The sequence below is a fragment of the Anser cygnoides genome, chromosome 1, assembly GCF_040182565.1.
Source record: "Anser cygnoides isolate HZ-2024a breed goose chromosome 1, Taihu_goose_T2T_genome, whole genome shotgun sequence".
In the NCBI taxonomy this organism is placed as follows: domain Eukaryota; kingdom Metazoa; phylum Chordata; class Aves; order Anseriformes; family Anatidae; genus Anser; species Anser cygnoides.
The window spans coordinates 182,663,864-182,691,076 of NC_089873.1; the positions used below are offsets into that span (position 1 = coordinate 182,663,864).

At 42.7% G+C, this 27,213-nt stretch overlaps 1 protein-coding gene across 1 annotated transcript; it reads left to right on the forward strand.

Annotated features, from left to right (window-relative positions):
• The first annotated feature begins 276 nt into the window (after positions 1-276).
• Positions 277-27,041, forward strand: ITM2B (integral membrane protein 2B). Its single transcript, XM_048046570.2, has 6 exons — positions 277-539; positions 16,856-16,987; positions 19,057-19,263; positions 21,306-21,416; positions 24,917-25,067; positions 26,316-27,041. Exons 1-6 carry the CDS (start codon positions 438-440, stop codon positions 26,402-26,404), a joined length of 792 nt encoding a protein of 263 aa, XP_047902527.1. The 5' UTR covers positions 277-437; the 3' UTR covers positions 26,405-27,041.
• The last annotated feature ends 172 nt before the right edge of the window (positions 27,042-27,213 follow it).

Genomic DNA, 27,213 nt, shown 5'->3' on the forward strand with positions numbered 1-27,213 from the left:
TTTAAAAATAAAGATGCAATTCAAAAGACAACCCTAGAAACCCAGGCGCTGCCAGCAGAGCCCAACCAGTGGTGTCACCCCCGGGGAAGGGGCGAGGCAGGAGGGCCCGCCAGGTCGAGCAGCGGCCGGGGGCTTGGGTAGACCAGGCCGCCGCGACTGAGGGCACCGACCCTGCCCCACACAGCGCCGGCCGGGCTGAGGGCGAGGCCCCGTCGCCCTCTCCCCACCCTTCCTAGCAGGCTCCGGCTCCTCCTCCTCCCGCCTCCCTCCTCCTCCTCCTCCTCCTGCTGCGGTGCCGCCTGCCAAGGGGACTCAGGAAGGGGGCAGCAGTCTCGGCGAGGCGGCAGCGAGGGTCGGGGGGCGCCAAGGCAGGAGGCAGCCCTCCCTCGCAGCTCCGCCGGCCCCCGCGCTCGTCCTCCCTCATCTCCCCCGCCGCCATGGTGAAGGTGTCGTTCAACTCTGCGTTGGCGCAGAAGGAGGCGGCCAAGAAGGAGGAGGAGAACAGCCAGGTGCTGATCCTGCCGCCGGATCCTGCCAAGGTGAGCCCGGCGGGGCACCGGTAAAGCCGGGGGCTCGGCTCCGCGGGACCCCCACCGCAGCCTCCGGACAGCACCGTGCCCCCCCCCGGAGCGCTGCGGGCAGCTCGGTCACTTCACGGGCGAGGTGCTGCCCTGAGGGGGACACCACCGCCACCACGACATTTGGGAACGATTTGAGTCTTTTTCAGCCTTCGCCCCTGCAGCCATAAAACGCGGACGGGCCGGGAGGGAGAGAGCTGCACGGCGGTGTGCTCCCCCCCCAGCTCATGCTTCTAAAATGGCTGACAGGAGAGCGAGCTTTAAAGCCCCGCTTCTCCCTACTTTGGGGTGGTTGGTGGTGGTGGTTTTTTTTTTTTTTTTCTTCTTTATTTCTTTCTAAGCCCGTCAGCGCTTGGCTCGCGGCCAAGCTGGCTTTTAAAACGCTTTTCGTCTCCTTTTCGTGGTGTCCCGTCCGGCCGTGTGTGGGCTCCCTTGTCCCCGAGCCCCCCCTATCCCGGCTGAGCCGTGTCCCCAAAACGGGCTGGGGAGCCCTTCTGTGGGCTTGGGGCCCCCCAAACTGCCCCTCTTGGGGGGGGGGACGGTGCTCCCCGTCTTCAGACAACGCTTATTCCCCCTTTGGTGGCAGGGCCAAATCCTGCTGGCGACCTGCTCGAGAGGGTCAGCCTGGGGTTGGTTTCAGCACGGGAACAAAGAGCTGCCTCCCCCTGCCCCAAAAACCAGCCCCCAGACTCTGGAAACGCCATCGCCTTTCCCCCGGCATCGCCAAGCAGCAACAAAGAGCGAGGCTGCGAGCGCTGCACAAGTTTTTGAAGTGCAAAAACTGCAGGGAATGCAAAGGTCTCTGCTTGCAGTTCTCGCTGCTCCCCTAATCAAAGGCAGTTTTTAATGAGCAGTAACGTGATGTGCTCTAAGCTCTTTGAAAAGAGAGCGAAAACTTGAAAAATGGCCAGCTGCACGTAAACAGCGTGCCCCGCTGTTTTCATTTGTTTTCATAATCTTTTCGTGCATCGGGCCTCCCAGATACTAGATGGGATCTGCAAAAAGAGGGAGCGTTTGTTAATTCCCTGAATCTTAGTGATGAAATTCTGCCTGGGGAAAACTCTGTAGGTTTTTCGTGTGTGTGTTTGTGTTTTAGCATGATGATATGCCCCTGTGTAGGTTTTGCCGTGATTTTATAGGGCCGGTTTCTTTGCCTGCAGAATCCGTGTCATTTCAAAGCCAAAGGGATATCGCAAGTTGTCTTGTATGGTGACATCTTCCTGGGTACAAAAAGTGGTTAAATCCCACGCTTCTACTAAACGTACTGCATTTATAAAACTCAGACCGAAACATTTAAGTCCTTAGAAGAGTAAGCAGCCGTGTGCCACAATGTGATTATTCAAATTCCCTGCAATTATGGGAAATCTGTTAGGTGATCTGGGTGCCTACTGGCTGCTAGCAGGAGAGCCATCCTGTAGAAGGTAATTGGTTTCCCAAGTCCAGCTTGAGCTGTGGAGCCCCTTCCAGACTCTGGGTTTGGCAGCCAGTTTGATACTGAGCGGTATGTAAGCAAGGCAAAGATGACAAGTTTCTGAAAATGAAGGGTTTTTCGTATTACCTTGGAATTCAGCTCTGCCCTGGATGATTTTGTTTCCAGATCGCCTACCAATTTGGGTTTGTTGTTCCAACTGCTAAACAAACAAAATACAGCTGGCTAATTGTACGCTGGGGAGCAAACGCTCCTGACCCTGTCCAGATACTGACGGAAGCATGTTATTTGACTATGATTTCCTTAACGCAGAGCTGTAAATTGTTTCAGCTGAGGAAGAGATACAGGATCTCCCTTAACTTTGCGCAGGTATCATTACTGCTTTCCTTGCCTAGCAATGACAATTGCAAACATTTATTAACCAGGTCAAAAGGCAGTCCGGTTTCACAGTAGCTACTTGTAAGTTCTTTGGAGTCTTGCACTGTTATCAGGGGATGAACATGCCTGTTCAAGGCTTAAAGCAGCCCTAAAATAGCATGCGAGGAGCGGATGCTTTCTGCAGATGAAAATTCCAAAAGCAAATCAATGCTCTGGAGGGACATCGAGCCTTTGACATTCTCCTTGACATATTTCCATCTCTTTTTTTTTTTTTTTTTTTTTAGCAGAACTGCAGACTGTACCTACCGGTATGCAAAAATCCTCTTGAAAAAGCTTTTTTGTGTTTGTGTGGTTTAGGACATGAATAAAAGCAGATTTGAGTACGGTATCTGTAGTTTTAGTAGAAAAGGCTGTGCAATCCACGAGGGTTTAAAAGTATTGAAACAAATTGTTCCATAGCTGTAGAGGTATTTGGGTCTTCGATTTTGGGAATTTATCCTCAGATCTTGGACAAAAAAAGAACTGAGGGCCACTGCAAAGCTTGAGAACTTCAGTGTAAGTGCAAGATAGGCTCTTTGAACTTTGCCTTCTCTAATATAAATAGACTAGAAACTATTTTTTCTTTTCTCCCCTCTACAAGGCACTTCTACTGTCTATGCAGTTCTTCAGAGGAAAGGGAAAAATAAAGCACATCTGATCAATGTGTTATTCGTATCGCTTACTTCATTGCTGGAAGATGCGTAGCTTCAAGTGAGGTTTGAAGGTGGTATGGGAATGCATATGGAAGAGTGAATGCTGGTAGGTTGAAAAAAGGTCACATCTCCAAAATGCCATGTGGGACATTTGGTTTCCCATCTCCGGTATCTTTGTAGACACCCAGTTTCTGTAGGATGATGGATAGGTCTGGATCACAAGAGTGAACGTGAAGAATGCTCAAATTAACATTTTATGAAGATTCTGTTACGAAAAAAGGTTCTGGGAGGCTTTCTGGTCTGCAGTAAATGGAAAAAAAACTTAAGAATGGGAGAGGATCAGCAGAACTGCACATTCGGAATTTTGTTATTAAGAACTTCCAGATTTGAGCAAGAGGTCTTAGTAAACCAGCTGATACTCATGAATAAGGACAAATAGTTTGAAATGTCTGGAAAAGAAGGATTCATGGAATAAGCTTTTAGGCTAATTTTTTGAGTCTTGTCCTGATGCTTTTCCCAGTGCAGTATCATGAAGACTGAAACTCTGCCATTGCAGGATTACTCTGAAGCGGATAATCTTCCTAGGGCTTGTTAACAGGGGTTTGCAGCCAAACTGTATTGATGATGTGGCACAGAAATGCTCTGACCTTTCCAAAATCTGCCCGATAACTTCTGATATGCACACTGATAGGAAATGTAATTGGGGAAGTCAGGAGAGGAAGATGCAAGCAGAGTAGGGGATGTAACTGGGGAACAGCTTAAAAAAAGCTTTTGCAGAAGGCAATGGTCTCACACGTTGGAATGTTCTTAAAAGGAGTTTAAAAATCAGGAGTGCTAATCCTTTCTCTGCGTGATCATCCATCGGTATTGTGCGTTGTGGAAGGGGCTCCACGCTTACTGTAGGCACCAGTTACAACTCCGCTGCTGATTTTGGAATGATACTTCCATGCCACAACTCTTGGCCAACATTCAGAATGCTCTTAGCCAAGGTTCCCAGGCCATGTTTAATTTTCCGCTTCGCTCCTTGTCAATACAATAGGTTATTTTATGACCCGGTTTCCCAACAGACAGACAATGCGTGTCATTTTAATGTTTTCCTTAAAATAAAGAGCCAGAGATGGTTTGTTCTGAGCACAGTTGAAGTCTTCAGACATCTTTTCAGAGCATGTTCGGTAGCTCGGGTCCTCCCCAAAGCTCTCTGGGCCCTCAGCAGCCCGTGGGCAGTTGCTCCCTTGCACTGGAGGTAGGTGACAACCTGATTTTTTTCCTGGGTGCTCAGCTCAGAGCATCTTTACTAAATACAGCTTCGTGCTCAGAAGCTGTGGATTCCCACGTACACATCACAGCTGACCTTTGGGTCGCTGTATCTGCAGAGGGATTTTATTGTGAAGGTGTAAATGTTAAGAACTTCAAAAGCAGCAGCTTTTCTGCATTTATTCCTTATGAGAACATTATTTCTCCTCACTCAATCTTTTTTTTTTTTTCTTTTCCAGTTTAGCTTAATCTTTTCTAAAGTGCGCTAAAATGGGAACTTTTAACGCAGAATAAGAGGGCCCACCTGGGAAATAATGTTGAGCAACTAATGAGCACTATTTTTCCACGTAGAAAAGCCCTTAGATTTTGCATAAGTGGTTTTATATGATTCTGAAATACAATATTGCAACTACAAAGCTAACGCCTTTGTGCTTATATATAGAAGTACACATCCTATATAACATATATGGTGCGTATTAGTATATACACTCACAGTTGTTTGCTTATTGTTTTGCTGTTAGGAAAATGTTTTTTCCCAATTTGTGACATTTTTGTAGATGGATGTTTGGTGGTGTTGGTTTCTGTTTTGTTGGAGGGGCTTTCTTACTCCTCTCATAGCCTTCCTCCAGCCAAATTTCCGGTAAGGCTTTGTATTTTCCTGTATTTTCCCTGATGCAACTAGGTCATTAAACCAACAGCTTCTGCTGTCTCTCAGAGCAGTATGAATTAAGAGATGATTATTTTAAAGAGGCCAAGAAGAAAAAATATCTGGCAAACTGAATTCTTTCCCCCCTTCTCCCTGACTTTGGTAGGGTTTTAGTGAGAAAGCCTCAGACCTCAGAAGCAAACCCTCCAGCGTCAGGCATGAGGGTACCCAGGATTCTGATCCAGATTTGGTTTCACGGGTAACTGCAGGCATAAATTCAAGGAAATTGAGTTTGCGTAAACAAAACTTGTGGGAGGGATTGTTCATAAGGAGCTCTTCCTAAGAAAAGAAGCCTTGTGGCTGTTGGTGTCCCATGCATCCTCTTACGTGGGGGGTCTGTGAAGCAGTGCAGCTTCCTGGGATAACATCCCTGTGGTCTTGAGATGGTCAACTCCTAATGCTGTTTTGTAGACCTTGCCAGCAACTGAGAGAACAATACTCAAACAAACAAACCAACCGCAAGATCTTTAAAATTTGTTCTTTTCCTCAAGTGCCTCTGAAAATCTTGCCCAGTTTCAAAGCTCAGTTAGGGATTTGGGGTTAGAGGTTAGGAAGTCAAAAAGTGGTGTTGGAGAGCCTGTTTTCGTCCCATCCTCAAGTTGTGGAGATGAACCTCTGGGATGGAGGAGTTCTGCCAGTGGTTTGTATCTCACTTCCTTTTCTCTCGTCACTTCCTGACGTGAAACACAAATACAAAGCCTTAGTTTGGAAACACAGCTGATTCCCAGAAGAACAGTATTTAATATTTGAAACGGGGTGCTTTCTGCCAGACCTTTGTGATAACTGCATGGTGAGTTTGTGTCATTTATGGTGTTGGTTGTGTGAACAAGAACTGGCATCCATACACATGAAGGCAACAAGAACATTTTACACAGTTCTGTATAGTTTCTGCCTTCAGATTAACAAACTCGTACATACATACTTGGCCTGGGCACCCTGCCTTAAAAATTTATTTGGAGAACTTCCTTTGTGTATAACATTGTCGCGTGACCAAGTCTGTAATTAGGTGAAGCTTTGTATAGCACAACGTCTAGAAAAACTACCCTGCAGCTGTAATTGTTGTTGTTGATGCCATAAATTCTTTTCTTATGTTCACTCATGTCTTGCTGTGACGTAGTCTTCTTCTCTCTGATAAGATTCATGAAAGCAGCTTGAACATTAACATGGCAGAGCAGCATAAAATGCCACATAAACAGGTAATTGAAACCCAAAGTTCTGATTTAGTGGGAAATGCTCAGGTTTAGAAACTTTGTTTGTTCCTGAAGATTTGGATCAAGATGAGAAACTGCACTTTACTGTAAAAGCAAACATTCCAATGAAAACTTGCTTGGGATCATCAAATATTTTCAAGGGAAATGTCCAAACGCTTTAGACTCCTCCTATTCAAACGAATGTTTACTCCAGCATATCAACGTCTATCTCAATAAAAGTTTAAGTTCAAAACGTGTATATATATTTTTCCTGTTAAGTATTTTAATTAAATGTTTATGGCTGCAAATTTAGTCTAACACTTTTTTTTTTTTTATAGACTCAAATAAATCATGTTTCTTTTTGCCTGGTGTTTTCCTCTTTTTTTAATTCTACCAGAAATTTTTAAAATCTTGATGTTTGCCAGTGGTCATTTGTGTATTTGGGGTGTTGTAAGAATGATAAACATACTTAGCTCCGGTAATGTTTTCATTTAATTCTTCTGCAGTGGGTGTTTGTCAGCATTTTACACATTTGATACTCAGTAGCCACTAGCTACAGACTCCTGATAACTTATACGCAAGAAAATAGTCCTGTCTGACTCTCAGGGAATCTCTTTGAAAGCAAATCTCGCATTTTTTTTTTTTAAGTCTTAGTCATTTAAAATGTCCTTTATTCTGTGCTTCTAAAGACATGACTTATTTCAAACCTATGAACTACTGCTGGGATAAGTAGTGGTGTGTTCTGTTTGCTGTTGCATAGGTTCGTTTTTTTTCCCCTCCCATTTATGCAGTGACTGACAAAGGTTGGCATTATCCGCTTTTAGTCTCCTGGTCTATATGAATAATACAACATTCATTTTCGTACTATTTATGTCCTGCTTTTCATCCTCGGTGGAAATTACTTTGAATCTACAGATGAAAAGCATGCTAATTTATAAAACTCAGATATCTGTCCTAATTTTCCAGATGTGGTAAACTAAAGGAAGGAGAGAATTAATAACGTTGAGCCTGCAATAAAATCAGAAACGGTCTTGCAGCAGACATCATGTGGCCCAGGGTTTGGACCACAGCGGATGCAGAGCCTCCAGCTCTTATCTGAGCCATCCGTGCTGCATCCCCAAGCAAGGCTCCTTTGTGCGACAGCATCCTTATGGATCTTACCGTGAGCAAACAGGCGAAGTAGTATTTGCTCAACAGTTATTACAGGGGTCTTGGAAAAACTAAGCTGATGGTTGCCCTTTCAAATAGTGTCTGTGAATACGAATACATATTTTTTAAAACATTATATATTATAATGTATATAAAGCATGTAATATTTATATATACATAAAAATAAAACCCAGGTGTTTGAGGACTAGAGCTCCTTGAATATAAATTCATAGGTAATTTGTGGCTCTTTTCCTCCAAAGATTCAGCAAACTCACGCTTTCCTCTGTTCTGAGGGTAGAAGGAGGCAGCGGAATAACTGGAAAAAATGTGCATTGAGGAGCTCATAGGTGGAGGGAGCAGTGATTTCTGGGGTGGGTTGCTCCCTCTGTGCCCTGTGCACAGATTTAGTCACCTGGCTGCTTAATCATCAAGGTCTCCTAATGAATTTACTGTAAAAGGTATGGTCTACCTGCAAAACCGCGCAGCTGCACGTGTTAAAGCACAGTCCCCTTTGCAGAGCAGGATGTGGAGCGTGGCGCTGAGGCTGCCGCGTCTGGCAGCGGGTTGCCTTCTCCAAGGTTAGTGACTGCAAGAGGTTCTCTCTCTGTGTCTGGCGAGGTGTGGTGGCTTCACCTTGCTAGGCAGCAGAGCTCCACCACATCTACTTTTGCACTCTGCTGCCTGCCGGTCAGGACACGGCCAGGTACCCAGTGCTGGGGTGTACGGCCTCCACTTGAAGCCCCGGATAGTTTAATTGCAGCAAAACCCATTAGACTGTTAAAGTAGTTTCTTCCAGAAAGCGTGTGATTAACAGTGAGCCTTCAAGGTCAGCTCTTCTGTGTTGCTACTCTTGAAGTGCCGTAACTAAATGCTAGTCTGTGTTCGCTAGTAGTGCGCTATCCACTCGAAGAGCTCAGCTTGCTGTACAGATATTAAACGTCGTACTTCAGGAATGTATATATTAGCAAAGTATGTTTGTTGGAGGTCGAGCTGCCATTCCGAGTGACCCCAGCAGGCTCGGACCAAAACGGGGTGCCTTTCAGAGCAGGGGAACGAAGCAGTGGTCAAACATTGAAAGAGGAGAGCTTCAGCAGGGTGAGAGCAAAACGTTTTTCGCTCAGAACTGGACACTGAAGAGGATCCCCGTGGAAGGGGGCGTCAGGGCAGGGTCAGCCCCTGCAGGTTTTCACAACCCGATCGGACAAGGGTCCTGAGCAACCTGGTCAACTCGAGCATCTCTTGAGCAAGGGGTTGGACTGGAGACCTCCTGCGGCCTCTTCCAACCCGAGCCGTTCTGTAGCTCTACAGTCTGCTTCTGAGAGAAACCGAGACGCGGTGCTGTAACTTGCTTGAGCTGACATACCATCTGTGGCTGAACTGGGAATAGAGTTATTAAATTGCGAGGCTCAGTGGTGCATATGTGCATGCTAATGAGATCTCTTGGGTGAAAGAGCCATCACCGTTTGGGAAAATAGTCTTGAGAGAAATCTAGGTTAAATCCTCATCGCGTTCTGCCATACTAATGTCTGAGATTCAGTCAGAGGAGGAAAAGCAGAGAAATGTTCAGAGATAAGAAGCGAGCAGGATAAGGAAGAGACGGGAACTGGAACAGCCAAGGTCAAAAAGATAATTTAGTATTGATCTATTTTAAATGGAATAGGAGCCTTCTGGGTTCCTGGTTTCGAACAGTGATGCTAATTCAGGATAAAGTTGAGACAAATATTTCACTTAAAATTATAGATTTATTTAGTGTAGTTTTTATAAGTTTGGTAAAACGCAAGTCGATTAAGTCAAGGAATGTGGGTGGGGAAACAAGTTCCTTCTGGCAATGTGCAGAAACAAAACATTTTTCAGAATCGGACGGTTTATAGAAATGTCATGTTTGGCATGCTGTATCCTTACAGGATGTAGCGATTTTCTTTTCTGAAAGCAAAAGGTATTCTGGAGAATGTGCCGTATAACCTCTTAGGTTTGGGGTTTCAACAACATAAACAGCCCTCAGGCACCTCTTGCCAGATAGCTCTGCAAGTTTGCTTGTGTGTGTTTCGGTCTGCCTTGCAAGCTTATACCAGAACACTTCTCTGCTCTTAAAATACTCAAGGAAAAACAGATACGGAATGCAGAGCGAATGTTCTTCCTTCTCGTTTATGAGAATGTACAGGTAAACTCATCACCATGTATATCACCGAAAATACCTGGCTTCTAGCACCTCTTTACTAGCCAAGCTTGGAAAAAGTTCTCTATTCTGGCGATTGCAGCTCCCTGGCTGTCAGTGGCACAGTAATTCAGAATTGTGAATCCAGCATGCAGGCATTGAAAGGCAATGGACATGCTGAGTGATGCTGATATCGGGAACTGGAATGCTCTTGTGAGGTTTCAGGTGGGGAGCAAGGGGATGGGGGAAGAGGACAGAAGGATGGTAAAGCCCCAAAGTGAAGGAAGCAGCTTAGCCTGTCTTCCCAAGCAGGCAGCGTGCTGGCACTGTGAATGGTTTGTCTTGTAGAGCAGTAGTGAAAGGAGGGAGTGGAAATAAGGTGTGCCCAGCGTGGCACACCAGCAAACACTACTTTGGGAGGGGGAAGAATACAGGGGCACGGACCTGGGATAAGGAAGAAGTTACAGGAAGTCTTGAAAATAGCAGTTCTGGTGGTGAGAGAAGGGAATCGGGGGATCTTGGAAGTGAAGGGAAACAAAAGGAACAATTTGGGGAACATAGTTTGGAGAAAACAGAGTGAAATACAATGCATGTGCAATCGCTGTAGACAGCCTGGGATGAGGTTATAGCCAAATGTTGTACACAAGAATCACCTGGAGAAAGTCTTTGCCTCGTCACACTAGCAATTAAAAAAAAAAAAGTGGTTTGGGCATTGCTTTTTTTTTTCCTCACTTTCTAGTCAATGTAAGACCAAAGCTAACAATAACAAAGCTAACAATAACCACACTTAACAGCGCTGCTCATGAATTTAATCAAAGCAGAAGACTAGTTACAGGTTTCTTTCTCTGCATCTCCTTACCTGTTTTCTTTAATTGTTGGCTGCTATCAAGTTCTGTAATCTCTTAATCTCAGAAGTTGAAGGCAGCACTTAGGTAAATGAGGATTACTCACATCAGTTAAGAGTTGCAGGATCACTCTTCCAACACATGCTTTTTTAATTGTCCCTCTATCACGTAGCTGCGGGTGAACTGCTGATTCACGTCCTTGGCATTCACTTGCAGTTGTAATTTTTCTTGACTTCCTGCAGAGACATCGACCTACGTGTTCCACCATCTTTCTAGTTTTATTTCCCTTCACTCGCCTATTTACCGTGTTGTTTCTGTTCCACCTTCACCTCTGTCTTACCAGGTACATGCAACATGTTTCTGTCCATTAGTAATGAAATCCTAATTCTTCCTTAGCTTTTTAAGGCGATCTTGAGCTGGCTGCTTATATTAGTGTTTATTCCACGATGGTTGTGATGTTTGAACCAGGAAATGATGATTCACTTGACAGACACCTAATTTTATAAATGGGAAACACTCCCATCATTTGGTGAAAGGTAGTGTCTGACTAACAGAAAAAGTAACTTTGACTTTGAACTTTTGAAAGCTCTTGGAATGTATTTTCTTGACTCTGATGGATTTCCTAATGCACAAAATTTGTACAGTATTTTTGTATAGAAAATGCACAGATATTTGGACTACAGGAAAAGGTTCATAGCACTAGCTGCCTGATAGATAATTCTTCTTGATTCATCTACTTGGTTATCCAAGCTACGTGGCGGCAGCGAGCAACAGAGGAATTAGAATTAAGGTCTGGTTTTCCCGCAGCTCTTCAGGCAGAGAGCCTTTGGCCAGATGGACAAGTCCTCGTCCATCTTGCCAGAGGAGGAACTGGCGGCACTGCCGCAGAAGGGTTGCAGTGCCCAGATGCTAACTGCACGTAAACAACTATAGCTTGTTTTCGGGCTTCGTCATCCGAGTCGAAAGAATACGTCACTCCTTGTGGTCAGCGAGAGATCTCTGAAGCGTCTGTTGTATATGGAGCCTGTTGTTCCAATAGCAAGTTAAAAGAACATTGTACTAAAAATTTCGATATAATTTTATTAGGAAGCATAAAGTTGCCGCTTGAGAGGCAAATGAGTATTGATGGCCTTCCAGTTCGGCAGCATCTGCCAGCTAAGTGAGGAGTCTTGCAAAAGCCTGCCTTAATTTCCCATCTGCAACAAGTAATAAATAGAATGCCAGGCTTGGAGCAGTCTTCAGGCAGGAATACCATGGGAGGAATGCAGAGTTCTTTCTAAATTAAGTTCACTTTATATTGACTGTCTTTTGGGAGGGTTTTCCACAGGCATCAGAGCTGCAAGTCAGAGCAGGCAAGCTCGATCAACAGAACCCATTCTCTGTAGCCGTTGGGTCAGTATTTTATTCCAAGATTTTTTAGCTTCCTTCATTAACAGACACTTTTAGGGAGTTATCATTAGTTTCTCTTCTCCCCATTCCACTATTAAAAGCTGCACTTGGTCAATATTTGCTCTGTCTGCCCCACTGCCTTCTGCCCATCTGGCTAACTGGCACACAGAGGACCTCTGAAGAAAACATCTCCGAAGAGTTTCCAGCCAGTTCTACCCACACAAATTTAAAGTTTATATATATATGTGTGTGTGTGTTTGTGTTTGTATGGATTAGATGTTATTCTCAGATGCATAATTACGGACTGTGTATCATGCTACAGCCATTTTTAGTAATATTTTGTAATACTCAGCAATAATCTGCATCTGGTTTTCTCTGCGGATCAGAGCCTAGGGTGGACCTGAAAGGTTTTTCCCCCAAAATTGGTGTTTTCTTTTTTTTTTCTTTCTCCCTACCATACCTATTTTTAATCTATGACCATTATCTTTTGCATAGGTGCACACTGGTCATGCAATATTCTGGGCTCCCCACAGTGTATGCAAGGACATCCTTCTTTTCTGGTTTAGGTAGATTCATATTGAGTTGATTAATATGAAGTTTTTAAATCATAAAATTGACGTACCCTTAATTTACGCAAAGGAACAATGTCTGATAATCTTCTTACCCATTTTAATACGAACTAGACATAAGCCTTGTAAATTTTTAGACTGCTTAACTTCTATCATTTTAAAGCAATTATATTCGACTATGTACAAAAAGCCACAAGGGAAAAATCCAAGTAATTACCAAGTCTAATTATACACATTTTCTGTCTCAGTATTGGAGTTTCTTAGCAGAAATTTGCGATGCTACCCCAAACACGAATTTGGTCCTTCTGAAAAGCATTATTTTTTTTAAAGAAAAAATGTAGCATTAAAGTTGAACTGAAAAGAGGAAGAGAATGTATGTGCAGTAGCCCCGTAATAATTACTGATGTTTGCAAGTTTAAGGGTTATTAACTCTTTTTTTTTTTCTTTTAATCTACTCTAGAACGGTTGATGCTAATTGTTGTAACTGTGTTTTTGTGAAGATTTCTCTTTAATCGAGAGGTGCTTTGACAAGGCGTTTGTGATACCATTTATCCACTAGCTAGTGTTTTATAGTTCCAGTAACAAGACACGACGCAGCTGCACGTTATTAGCTGCTGTGGTCACTTGATGAAGGCACCCTTACTGAAAGCTGCAGTCTTTGGTGTGAGAAGAAGAGTTACAGAGCAAAGGGAATCCTGCCAACGCCTTTAAATCTCAAAGAAAATGAGAAGTATTAAATGATCTCTTATATCTACAAGAAAATGTTCCTGCAGGGCTCGGAGCTATTCCGATTGGGAAGTTCTGAGCTGATTAATTTAATTTTAACTTTGTAGGATTTAGTGTACAAGTGGCAGAAGATGCTTCTGTTTCATGTCTTGTCCATGGGAAGTAGGCTAATCAAATGTTTTCCAATTAGAACAATCAGCTCGTCAAGGGAAAAAAGCCAGCTTTGGGCTTGCATCCAGTTCCTCCGGAGGCATTTTGCATCAGAGAAGATTGCTTGTGTGGCATCCTCTTCAGGTTGAGGATTCACCATGGAACTGGAAGTGCACGAGGCAGCGATGAGGCAGGAGAGAAGAGGACCAGAACAACGATGAGTAATTGTTGCAGAAGTGCAGAGGCATATTTTGTAGAGGTCAATCTTCACCTCAAATACACGATGCTCGCTTTTGTCAGATACCTCTGGCAGCGGAAAGCTGACCTAGAGAAAAATCGGCCAGCGAGGCTGCAGTGTCCTGTTGTGCTGCGGCTTCGGCGCTATCAGGGAACAAAGTGCAGTCCCAGCTACGTGGGGAGAGGTGCTAATTCAGCACTGTCCCTGCTGCTGGGATCTGCTTCCAGTTCTTGTGTTTTCTTTCCTTTTTTTGAGTCGCGCTTTGATCTCTCGCGGTGCAGAGGGTCAGATTTATGTAGCGTCGGATGGGTTATTCTTTTGGGTCAGTTCAGCCCAAACTAAGCTGTCATGGCAACAGTACAAAAGCTTAGCCAGCTTAGCCAGGACAGCTACTAATATGAGTATAATTTAGCTTCAGTTGGTTATTTATACTATTTTAACATAAGATGGTTTGAAACTGCTTGGTGGTATACCAAGTTGTCAAATTCAGAAGAGGAAATCCATTCTGTGTGCTTCTTCAACAACAGCAGGTACTTTCACTCTTACCTAATGCTTGTGGTTCCGCTGTACTGAGATGCAATACTTTCGTACTCTGTCTAAACAAGAGGTTAAACCGGGCTTGAAATCTTGCTCTAATTTTGGCTTGCTGCTTTTGGCAGGCTGTGGGCAAATCAATGCGATAGGCAACTGCAAACACAAAGTATGTTAATGCCCTACCGTTAGGGATGCCTGAAAAAATAATAATGATAAAGTTTAGCTTCTGGTAGAGGATTAAAGAGTTCTGTTACACCTATTGTACACATCTGTCATCTTGTATATCAAAGCAAAATTATTTAGGGTGGAATTCTCATAAACTTGTCCTTCAGGTTCCTTCTGGCTTGGTAGAAGTGTAAAAGTTGCATTCCTTTTTCTGATTATTTTTGTGGCCTAAGCAAACTTAATTTGACATTAATCTGCATTTCTAAGTAGGTGTTCACGCACTATATCCCTTCTGCACCATTTCCCAGATGTGTATTTTGTAAATCGTACTGAGCTTACAACATGATGGAAGAAGGGAAGAGGCAGTTGTTCCACAAACGGATAATTATCCTTGGAGGTAGAAAAATAATAATAATAAGCGAGGAAATAATATCAGAAAGAAAGAATAAAGGTGCTCTTTATATTCTTCACTAGGGAATATTTTGGCATTGTGTCCCAGAGACAGTTTGCTATCCGTTTTTCTCATATTCACTTAAAACCATTTAAATGACAGGTATTGAAAAAAGTTTCAGTCGGGTGTCCTCTATGCATTGAAATACCCAGGGAAATGGTTACCTAATGACACAGGGCAACGTAAAAATAAAAATCCTTGTTTTACCTGGTTTAGATTTATAATTGAGATGATGTATAGAAGAATCCGCAGTGAATCCCAACCTGACCTGAAAGTTAATTAGCTTACCGTGGGTATTACGGTCTATTCTCAGTCTCCGCAAGCAGCCAGGTTAAAAACCACGCAGCTACTAATCCTGTAATGCTTTCTACCGAATTCCTTAACTAATTAGTAAAGTAAAAACTTCTTAAAGTTGTTACTTGGCTTTTCATTCTGTTTTTTTTTCAGGCAACTGTTTTCTAGCCACTCTGGCTTTGCCTCGTAATGAATCACGGGCACGTGGTTTTTGGAAGGGGCCTCTGGAGGTCCTCTGGGCCAGCAGCCCTTTAGAAACAGGGTGGTTGCCAAAGCAAGATCAGCCAGGTTGGGTCTTGAAAACCTCCAAAGATGGAGATTTCTCCATCTGATTTACTGCAGCGCTTCGCAAGGTAACAGAAAGCGTAATCTGGGGAATATCTTTGGAGCTGGACTCTAAATATTTCTGAATCGGGTTTTGGCAACTGTTGCCTGGCAAAGGAGCTGCGTCGCCACTTCTGTAGGGAAGATAATTGCAGCGCGCTGCAAAGGTGGGTTTCACATCACCTAATTTTAGCTGCATATGAATTAGGTGCCTCGTTCGTTAACCAGGAATCTCTCCCTATAATCAGTGAAAAGAAAGAAGTGCCTCCAAAAGGCTTTTTTATCCCACTCGGAGATGGTTGGGATGAGTCATGCTGGGGAAGTGCCGGCTTCTCCCCACCTTGTTTGTGCAGGGAGGGCCTCCTTTCTTTGGTGTCAGACTTGCTGTGATGGCTGTGGCCAGATGAGAGGAATTCCTTCCTAACTGGACCATGGCAGCCTGAGGGGGAGTTATACCTACAACTTCTTTTTCGAGTGGGAAATCGTCTTAATTAGCAAATACTGAAGAAAGCCAATACCACATGAGCCAGAACATTCACTGACTATCACAGCTATCAGTCCCTTTTCAAGCACTCCCCTCCTGCTCTTCCTCTGTCCTGGTTGGGGTTTTTTGGTTGGTTACTCGTAGTGGTTTCACCCCGGTCATCGTGCTATCCTGTTGTTCCTTTGGCTGCGAAGGGATGATGAATTGCTTTGTATTTAGTTGAATTCTCATATTTTCCTAGGATTATCATGGCTTGGAAGAAGGTGACTCAAATCATATTAGGGCACTATCGTGCTGTTTTTCTTGGTTGTTGTTTTGGGGGGTTTTTCGGTTTTGTTTTGTTTTTGATGAGAGTTATGCAAGCTCTCGAGGGAGGAAAGAGCATTGTGATGTCGCTGATAGAGGAAAGATTTAGCAAGCAGCAGCTTATTGCTTCGGATGCCTGTGGGGGCTGCATGGTTATGCAAACGAGTGCCCCAAAGGGGAAACATCCTGCCATTCCTTCAGTGCAACACGCACAGCAGAAAGTAATGCGTGGCCAACGCTGTCTTAGGCACAAAGCTTCCTGAAGCAGGACTTCTTAAACCATCATTTTGTCATTCCCATTCTTCCTGTTTTGCCAGCAGAGAGGTGGTAAGGTCTATTTCTTGATGCGCCAGTGTAAGAAAGGATATATTTTGCTCTTCTTACTGCCTGTGATCTTTTGTTGGTTCTGCAGGTTCACTTAAATTGCATATACCATGCTAAAAAAAATCTGACCTTTCCGAACTGGCTTCCTCGCCACGCTGTTGGTGCATGGAGGTTGCCTGAGAACAGATACTTCTGTCTGCAGTCCCTAAAATGGCTCACAGAGTGTTACTGAGTGTCTTGAGAGATTTTATTTTTACTTTTCCTTGTCTCTGCTGATTTAGTCCATGACGATGGCGTTAAAAAGTGATTGTCGGTGCAAGTTTCCCTAGACCTCAGCTGAAATAGCTCTGCTTTAAATGTTTCAAAACCACAAAACCAAACGAAAACCATTCCCAAACGACTGCGATAAAGTGCTCGTGGCCTTTTCTGATGGGTGCAATGTTTGTGCTCGCTGGGCCCAAGCTATCTGCTGTGGTAGGTGTCTTGGGAACACCGCGTTGAAGGCCTCTCTCTGATCTATTGCAGGAGCCGGAGGATGTTGTCGTCCCTGTTGGGCAGAGGAGGGCCTGGTGCTGGTGCATGTGCTTTGGACTGGCCTTCATGCTGGCTGGTGTGATCCTGGGTGGTGCCTATCTGTACAAATACTTCGCATTCCAGGTAAGCCAAGTACATTTTGTTACGAGAGCATTGTGTGTTTTCCACCGCTTTCCTTGTGTTTAAAAGAGGAGCGTCTGACTAAACCAAATAGCCCTTTTGCTCTCTTTTTTATCTTTGGAAACTTCAGCCTTTCTACAAGCAAAGTGTATGGCCTGTTCTATCAGCAGAGGAGGGCAGGACCAAAGTTGGCAGATAAAAAGGAATAACAGTTTTTAACACCTCACGGAGAACGGATTATATCTAAATATAGGACTTGAATATAAGAACTCCAGCGGTGTCCCAGATTTTCACCCAGTATTTCTCATGTTCAGCACTTGCCAAACACTGAAGGTGGCTTAACTCCTTGAAAGCCTCCTTGTTTGACCCACGATTCCTAGACACATGCGGAACCGCTCATGCAAAGGAAAGGGACCGCTCGCCAGAGCGGTGCAGCGACTCTCCTCCTTCCTAGCCTCCACGGGGATACGAAAAACAGGCCCCGCAGGGGACTTTGGAGAAGCACAGTCAGTGTGGCTAAGCATGCTCTGTCAAGTCTAATCCACACTGACAAGACGAGATCTCTGACAAAACATATTTTAACTACTGGCACCGCCGCACAAAGAGCCCGGGGAAGGCAGTGGTGCCAGGGAAGCGGAGCGTTTTCCTGGAACACGGGACATGAGAGTTAAATATTGTTTTCTTCTGGGGGAATTGTCACTGGGTCACGCTGGGCTTGCTGGGCTGTTGCCCAAGTGGCGTGAGCGCACCCTCCCTCCCGCAGAAGCTGTGCTGAGTTGCAAAATTCGCAAGGGCAGGAAAGGTGAGAGCATCAGCAGAATTTGAATCCCTCTAGCCCACTGGTGAGTGAGCACAATTGTAAGGTAGGAATTCTTGGTTCTTGTCCACATTGTTAGGATTTTGCCCCCCATTTTGCTAGGTGCTAATGTAGAAAGCAAAATGATTGAACGTGAGAAATTCCAGTTGAAATTGCACTTTTAGTAGCTTTGGCTATCAAGTTAACCTGACGTACAAGGGAGCAGGAGTGCTACAAACAGCACAGTACATCGGTGGATTGGCAGGCTCAGAGCAGCTGAAGGCTGGCTGTATTACTCACTCCTGTTTCATTGGTGCTTAGCATGCTCTTTACCTTTCATGTGCCAGCAAGCTGAAATTGCAAATACCATTTAACTCAAACCTGTGATACTTGGTCACGAGCGAGATCTGGGTTGAAGGACACATTCAGGAATTGAACTAGTGTTGCGCTGAAGATGTGTTTTTTATGTAAAATTCTAAATTGCTGGCATGTGCATATGCTGAGCAATAAGGTATATGTTTCAAAAACTATCTGGCCTATAAATCTGTTACGTGACTTCCTCTGACTTAGCAGTTTATTTTACGCTCTGCTTAGGTGAGCCCTACTGCGTGTACTGTGACAGAAGGATGTGAACTGGTTCTTTTCATTTCTTTTGGTTACCTTTTTTCCATTAAAAACTGTTCACAATGAAAACAATTTATTTTAGCAACTGACTTTAAGAACTTCTCAAGCCCTGTAAAACTAAACAGCTTCATAGAATCACAGAGTAATTCAGGTTTGAAGGAATCTCTGGAAGTTGCCTGGTCCAACCGCCTTCTCAAAGCGGGACCAAATTCAGAGTTAGATTTGCTTTCTAAAGCTCATTTGGATGACCAGGTTCAGTGCTTTAAATTGGAGCTACAGACTGCAGTTAAATCATAAATTAATAACATGCATGCATATAGGCTTAAGAATTTCATACTCTTTCTAAAAATAATGCCACAGATCCTGGGTACAAAGCAGAAGACTAGATGTTAAGAACCTGCTTTTGGGATCCTGTTTGCCTTGAAGTCAAGAAGGGAAGGACTCCCACTGGGTTCAGCAGAATGAAGGCTTTGCCCACAGTCCTGTTGCAGATAGCTACTGTCTCCTACTTTGGTCTACGCGTGTGAATCAAATTAAAGGAAAAATATTTCATCTAGTCTGACAAGTTTTTCTTCTCTGTAGTGCTTTGAGAATATTAAACTTCTAACAAGGCTGCTGATGTTGTTGTTGCTGGGTTGTTTACTATTTTTAGCAGGGCGGTGTGTATTTCTGTGGAATAAAGTACATTGAAGACGGCTTAAGTTTACCTGAGCCTGGGGCAGAGGCTCAGAGCGCTCGCTACCACACAATTGAGCAAAATATCCAGATCCTGGAGGAGGAAGATGTGGAGTTTATCAGCGTGCCAGTCCCTGAGTTTGCTGATAGCGATCCTGCTGATATTGTCCATGACTTCCATCGGGTAAGAAATGTTTCTGAACAAGCAGAAAGCATTTTAAACATGAAAAACGCTCCCCCTCAGTCATCCTGATAAATGTACTCCCTAATTATTTTGGTGGCGGAAAGCAGAGGGTGGAGGAGGCAGCAGAAACGTTTTGATCATCGGCAGGCTGGAAGCAATTATTAACCGAGCATACAAAGTACAGCATTATACAACCGTCATGAGGTAGTATGTAAAGCACCACTTGCAAATACAGTTCTGTTTTTAGAACGGGAAAGATCTTCAAGCCATTTCCTTTCCTCAGTATGAGAAAGTAAAGAAAATACGCTTCTCACCGTGCTAACTCCAGCAAACCAGAGTTCGACCAACTGCTGTGGTGACGAGGGAAGTTTGGAGAGGGCTTTCATACCTTTGACCTCAACTTGCAGGGGCTGATTGTGGCTGAAGTCACTAGGTATGGTCAAGCGCCCTCAGAGGTGCTGCCTAGCACAGCTCAAAAACCCCAAAGCAGCAGGAGAGAGGGAAGGAAACGACCAGCTGCCTGCCAGAGGAAGAGAGCTCATTTTCCAGGTATCATAAGAAGCCTAGCAGAAGCTAAATTTTCCTTGTGCACCACAGGCTACTGTGTTTCTTAAAGGCACCAAATCAGGCTGTTGAAGCACTTGGAGCTGTTTCTTCCTTTTTTGTAGAAACAGCTTTAGTGGGAATCTCGGTAATAAATTTTTGGTAAGACAGCTGATGGGCTTACAGCTCTTGGTAGTAATGACAGAGCTGTAAAACAATTAGAAGTCCTTTTCTGTGTCAGCTTGATGGAAAGTGATAGCTATGAAATGTTCTATAGCTGGTTTTCAGGAAGCTAAATTTCTGTGAACATTTGAAGGCTTCACTGAACTGCTTTTTTTAAGCAGGGCTGGAAAAGAAGAATAGGGAAGTGTCCTATTTTTTATGCACTTAAGAGTTTTAAGTTTTCCAAGCAAAAAGAGTGCTATCTATCAAATATTCATAACCAGACTTGGAGAAAAGCAGAGCTTGCTTAAGCTATGTCATTTAAAAATATTCCTGAATATATTTAGTGAGCTTCTGTTAAGAGTTAGAGCAAAGCCTCTAAACGGGGAAAACTAGAAAAAAAGCAGTATGTAAGAAGTGAATGGGAACAATATAATATTAGAAACTTACTTTTTTATTTAATGGATTAAAATTAACTATGCATCTTTAATGCTTTGCTCTAAAGGTCAGTGCAAGGAGCATTTGCCATGGGCAGAGCACATACTCCTGTGTAATGAGATTAGTTGCACTGACAATTGCTGTCCTGGTACTATTTTGACTACTGGTCTCGTGGTGCTCAGTATTTTACATACGTCCGCAGCCTTAGAGCTTTCAGCAGCTTGAGATAATGTTTTCTTAAGCAAGAACAGATGCAGTAAAACACAGCTCAGTGAACAGAACCATAGGATTCATCAGGTTTATTCCTGGGGCTTTTCTCTCTCTCTCTCTCTCTTTTAATTATCAAATAATGACAGATATTCAGGTGCTATAAAGGTGCTATAAAGATAATAATTCAGCTATGAATAAAAATTAACACTTCACCTGAGTAGTATTTTAGTAAATAAAGGGATTTTTATTTGTTACATTCTTTATAACGTGGTCTTTTTTTTTCCTATAGCTCGTTCTTATCAGCACCTTTTCACACTACAGCAAAATAAAAGATTTTGTGCAGGTTTGAGCAAGGCTCTATTATTACAAAAAACAGGCAATAGGAATAAATGAATACTGCATGTGATCCCCTCACAGTTCAGATGCACCTTTGTAATTCCATTAATGTAGTGCATTTGAGCTACTTATTGCCTGCTGCCTTGCACAAATCCCAGTAAGGGATTTAAACTGTTATCAAAAATGCCTTTTATTTCTGTATTGACCTCAAATTGGACTTTATTGGACAGATTTGATAGAGAACAAAACATTAACTTGAAGAAAAACATGAGGCAATAGCAGTTTAGCGACATCTTCATGTGATTTTTCTAATGTTCTGCTTATTTTGTTTAAAATAAATATTTCCTCGCCAGAGACTCACTGCCTATCTTGACCTGAGCCTGGATAAGTGCTATGTGATTCCTCTGAACACTTCAGTTGTGATGCCGCCTAAGAATTTCTTGGAGTTGCTCATCAACATCAAGGTACGGTTAAATAATAAGTGATTTGTTCTTAAGATGGGAAAAGGAAATGTTTTGCCTTTTTTTTTTTTTTTGGCTAGGACTGACATTCACGTGGGATGAATGAGGTAGAAAGTTAACTGATCACTGGAGATCTCTGCAAAGAGAGATAAAAGGCTGTAACCTTCTAGGTTATAACCTTCAGAGGAAGACAAACAAATCTGATTTTGTTCTTTGATGCTACAGATTTGGTTGACAGCACTGGGCAAATGGGGAGTATGCGTACCCCTTGAGAGGAATCTACAAGTTAATTTAAAACCCATTATGTCTAGGTTTTCCATAAAGTCCTGAATTAAGCCTATTCAGCTGAGACACTTACATTAGATGCACTGGGAAATCCTTCAGTGTGGGCACTGTTCAAAGCATGTTCAGTGGATCTTTGTACTTCCAGGGAGATATTTGTAGGACTGATCAGGATTTGGGGTATATATGATTAGTAAGGCCCAATGAAATGAAAAGCTTTTTCATATAGCCAAATTCCTGGGTCTGCGTCTCAGGAAGAGGAAGTGAGCACCAGACCTTCAGAACAAGATTTCTGCATCCTTAAAAACGAGGACCCTGGAACGGGCCGAGACACCACAGTCGCTGAGGGACTGAACATGAGATTTCAGTGCGATGTTGTGGGAGCTCCTAATCGCTTCCCAGTGGGGTCTGATAATTGAACGGCACTGCCTGGCCTGTGGTGCTGGCTGGCTTGTTGCCACCACAGGGACTCGCTGTTCTCTCAGTAGTAGTAACTGGGTGAAACGTAATGGCCTGTGAAATTGAAGAGGCCAAAGTAGATAATCTGATGGGGTCTCTTACTAAGCTGTTATGAATGATCTTAACTTTTTTTCCACATACGTACGTGTGCTTTCAATGAATATTTAAATAGTGTTTACGGTGGTTTTCAGCCTTTTGTTTTCTTTATATGATAGCCAGAATACTCAGGGAGGGGAAGAGAGCTGATAAGCTAACTTTTTTCTAAGATACCTGTAGGGTGTTTTAATTTTTTTTTTAACTGAGCTTTTATAAATTTGGAATTGTCGGTATCATCTTTGGGCTTGCATCTTTCAAACGTGGCTTTGGAATTCAGACTCCATGAACCATTTTAGCTGTTTCTGAATGGTTTGGGTATATAAATGAATTTCATTTGAAAAACGAATTCACAAGCAAGTCCTGTGCTGCTTTTTGATGCCTGTTTCAAGACTGGCTATTCAACCACACATCCATTATCCTGTGCATAAGGATGAAGTTGTGTCTATAAAACTCAGACACCTTCTTTTTTTTTTTTTTCCTGTTTTTTTCCCCCCCTTTTTTTTTTGGCCTTTTTAGTCCACACAAACTCCACTGTTAAAATCTGTTACTTTCCTAGTTTGTCATTGGTACGAAATCAAATACGCTTGGTTTGCTAGTAACAGGATAACCAGGCATCATGCATTTAATTGAAAATCTGTGCAAAAGCAAACTGTTTTCATCATTGTCCCCAGCAGTGAGTGCCCTAATTTTATCAGACATCTGTTTAATTCTCATTGTATTAACAAAAAGCTGTGGGCACTTGATGTCTCAGAAAATCAGGCTAAACATTTTGTAACTGAAATCTGGGAAACTACTCTGCAGATGTACAAAGTAAGTAAAATTCTTTTCGCTGTCCTGCACTCACATTGATTGCACAAAGAAAAAAAAAAAACTATGAAATTAAAGTAGTTGTGTCATTAAAATGAGTTCTGAATACATGCCAAGGGCATTTTTGGAAGATGGACGTGCTCTGGGCTGTTTTGCTTTTTCAAAAGTTGTAATTTTAGCTTAAAGAATGACATCTCTATTTATTGATACAGTCTGCTTGAGTGAAAGGCCTCCTTTCCTTGGGGAGCAAGGCCGAAACCCAGGTATTCTTGTTCATTGACCATTGTAAAGCCAACTGGCCAATTCTCACCACCAGTGATGCAGAAGACATCTTAAAGATGATGACATTTGTGGCTATGCTGGATCCCACCCTTAGGTAGTTGCTCCTGTAGTAGCTGGGCAAGGATGATGCCTGCAGCCCAGCCACTGAGCTCCTCCTCCTGCAGCCCCAAGGGAGGGCTGAGTGGGTCCAGGGATGTCCTGTGGTTTGGATGGCACAGACCCGAGAGCATCTCCAGCACTGCTGCCCACCCTGCAGGTGGTCTGAGCTGCTGCAATGCTCTGGAACTCCCCTGGGGCTTTCTTCTGAAATTCTAGAGAGCAGGGATTAAGATGATTTGCAGTGATTTGCTTACCAAGCTTTTCACCAAATAATAACAAGTCAGACAGTTTGGGAAAATCGTGAAATCTTCCCAGCTCTTATTTGAAGAAGAAAATTTCCTGTGGCTTTCTTCACAACACATGCTGGAGAAAATTCTTGTAATTTCAAGTGAATTTTATATGGACTTTCCTTTCTTTACTGAAAAGAATAGCATTTAATCAGCTTCTTCTCAACATGTTGCTTGGGCTGGAAGGATGGATGTGTTTAGGAATGGAAATTCCAAGTTGTTTATTGACAATAAAAAGGATAGTGCTCTTTTGCCACAGAACCTGGGTTTCTCTCCATAATAACCAACCATTTTATATTTAGAAAGCAAGCAACACCTTTTCTACTGACATAATAAGAATCACACTAAAAGGATTTCTTAAATGAAGTAACATTTCAGAAAAGTTGGTTATTATTTACCAGTAGCAATATTAGGAATTCAGTTGATGCACAGGTCTGTGCATCTTCAGCTGTGGATAATGAAGCCTGATTCTTCTGTCGTTTCAGCTGCGGCAAAATAACACTGAAGAGAGTAGAAAAGGCTTGGGAAGCCTTTGTGTGTTGTCTTGGCTTTTCCCTTTTTCAATTTATTGCCTTAAAAGCACCTCATCTATCACAGAGACTTTCTAATACTTTTCTGTGTAAACAGTTGTGGGACCCCCCGATAATAGCTTGCAGGCCCAGACCATCTCTTCCTGCATTTAGTTTCTAAGCTGTGATCCGTGCTGTGAAAACGTTCAAGGCTTCCCAAATCCCGTGGACTGCAGCCGGAGTATGCTGCACCTGGTGGGTTTCATCAGCAAGAACATGCTGATGCAGAACATGCTTCTGCAGCTCTTACTTGGGAAAAGTTCCCGCTGAAGTCTGTCAGCCTGTGGTTGATTAAGTGAAAACTTCGTAGGAGAACTGTGGAGTTTGATCCATGATAACGGGTGCTCCTGGAAGAAAACACTGCTGAAGAGCGATGTTACTGTAACAGGAGAAAGGAGGATGTATATATTGGTGGAAGGGTTGAATGTAATCATTATGTATAGTGCAGTGCCGTCGTGTTTGCATGTTTATAATAAAATTCCGTAGGTAATACATATTCTGAAAATTTTCAAAGAAAATACATTGCAACCACGTTGAAGAATCACAATGCAAAGTGTTTCTTTGTGTACTTAGACTATGAAGGGATGCCTTTTGACAGAGCTACTATGCTTGTATTCAACAGGCTGGAACGTATTTGCCTCAGTCCTATCTGATTCACGAACAGATGATTGTTACTGATCGCATTGAGAATGTGGATCAGCTGGGATTCTTTATCTACCGCCTCTGCCGCGGCAAGGAAACCTATAAACTACAGCGCAAAGAAGCCATGAAAGGTAAGCGTTCCTCCGTGCGGTCCTTTGTGGGGAGAGAAAGTTCATTGCCACTCGAGTTCAATAAATGGGCTTGATTGTAGTGAAAGGAATGACTCTTATTAAAGCAAGAACTGCTTATTGCAGTAACTGGCTCTGTGGGCTTAAGTATGTCTGATACTTTCCATGTAGGTATGGAAATAAGGCATTTATTGTGCAGAAGTGCTCAAGGCCCCAGTGGGCTAGGAACTCCTAAAAATTATGTGTATGCATGGGTATGTTTTCTGTGGTTCAAGCTTTCATTGATGCTTTTCTTCAATCTTGTTTCTTAGTCCACCCCAAAAAGCAAAAAACCCTTTCATATGAGAGAGCCCACAGCCTTGTAGTCCAAGCACAGAATGGCAGGTTCTTCTTGTCACTAACGTCCCTTATTAACCAGTCCACATCTTCCTGTTTGCATCAGTGAAATGTGAAAGAGTTGTCTTCATAGGATACTTTTAGTTCTTGGTATTTGTTCATGGAAAACTTACGAAAAAAAAAGTTACTTGGAAGAGTTTTGACAAGCTATCAAATATTGCCTTAAAATTTTCACTCAGTTTTCACTGAGACTTTTTAAAAAATGATGTGTGGTGTACAGGTGGCCACCGAAGAAATTCAATTGTTCTAGCCATATTGTTGGACCTGATTGCTTCGAAAAACAAGGAAAATAAATATATAGATAATAAATACAGAACAATGTTTAGAAGTGCAAAGGTCTTAACAGCATGAATTCAGTATGTTGCTCTTGTGGTAATAAATGATGGGCATAGCATGGCAGTGAGCATTGGTTGGACTAATATTTGGTTAAACTCAGTTTTTCTCTGATTCTTAGATGTTGTTTAAATAGCTACTGTTGTGGAAAGAGGTTATTCATCTCTTTTCTGCCTATGGCAGCTTGTTGCTTTGCTGTTCCCTTTTTCCTGTCCACACAGCACTTCTATAGACTCACCGAGGTAGAATGAGAACTGATCTGGGTTAAAAAGAACCACTAGAGGGGTTTTGGTAGGTTGCTTTTAACTTCAGTCACTATTGCAGTTTGGTTCACCATGCCTCTGCAGGGATCATCGCCTGCATATCGATTCTTTTCTAAGGATGAATGTGTGTGTCTGTGTCTTCCCTCTGAGAGGAGGGGTTGAGGAGAGAGAGTTCTGGTCTCTGGTGACGTCTTATTATAGTGGATATAAAACTATTACGCCTCTAATATCCATCACTCTTTTGTCTGTTTACAAACAGGAATTCAGAAGCGTGAAGCTGTTAATTGCCGAAAGATTCGACACTTTGAGAACAGGTTTGCTATGGAAACACTCATCTGTGAACAGTAAGGAGAAATATTACTGTTACAGGAGACTTAAACTACCGTATGACCCCACCCTTTGTATTGTGTGCAGTGATTATTTTTTTAAATCTTCTTTTATGTAAGTAGTGGACAGGGCTTTATTGCTGAACACCTTCCATACTTTTCATCTCATGATACATGTAAAATCAATACGTTTTAGTTTTTTTTCCTTATTTTCAGGTGTGGTGGTGTTCTTATATTTGAATAGCAATTGTATAAAGTCTTAGTTGCTAGTGCATTTCATGTGATGAATCTTGAATACTAGGAAGAAGATAAAGGCTTTGAATTATCCACCGGTTTTTAATTAAGTAAAATTGAAAAGAATTATTAATGTACAAATGGACTGCAAGAGCTACTTCTAACTGTAATATTACCTGCTATATAGTTTGTTACAGCATATAGACAAATCTGTATTTGACTCCCTAACTAAGTGCAATTTGTTTTGTTTTTAAAATATTGTCATATTTACCTTTTTAGATTGATTTCTGACTTGATGTTTTAAAATGGCAAGTGTTTGCTGTAACAATCTTTTAGAAAATTAAGAAGTAACTTATGTTACTAACTTGTATATAATCCATGTATGTGCAATGGAAAATAAATCTTATAAACCTGTTTGTCTAAAAGTTTTGTATTTTCTTCCGCTAGTCTGGTATTTTCTTCCACAGCTGAGTGTGCTGTGAGTTAGGTTGACCCAGCGGAGAGCCAGGAGTGTTCATTACACAAGTGTGTTAAGCTCTTGACTTGTGCATAACTAAGACAAAGCACAGATTACTAAAGCATCCAGTTCACCGCTAT

Excerpts from the sequence above, each read along its gene's own strand:
- ITM2B (XM_048046570.2), top strand. The coding sequence starts at position 438 with ATGGTGAAGGTGTCGTTCAACTCTGCGTTGGCGCAGAAGGAGGCGGCC. Across the intron at positions 19,264-21,305 it reads TTGTCCATGACTTCCATCGG|AGACTCACTGCCTATCTTGA; the intron begins GTAAGAAATGTT and ends TTTCCTCGCCAG. Across the intron at positions 25,068-26,315 it reads GCGCAAAGAAGCCATGAAAG|GAATTCAGAAGCGTGAAGCT; the intron begins GTAAGCGTTCCT and ends GTTTACAAACAG.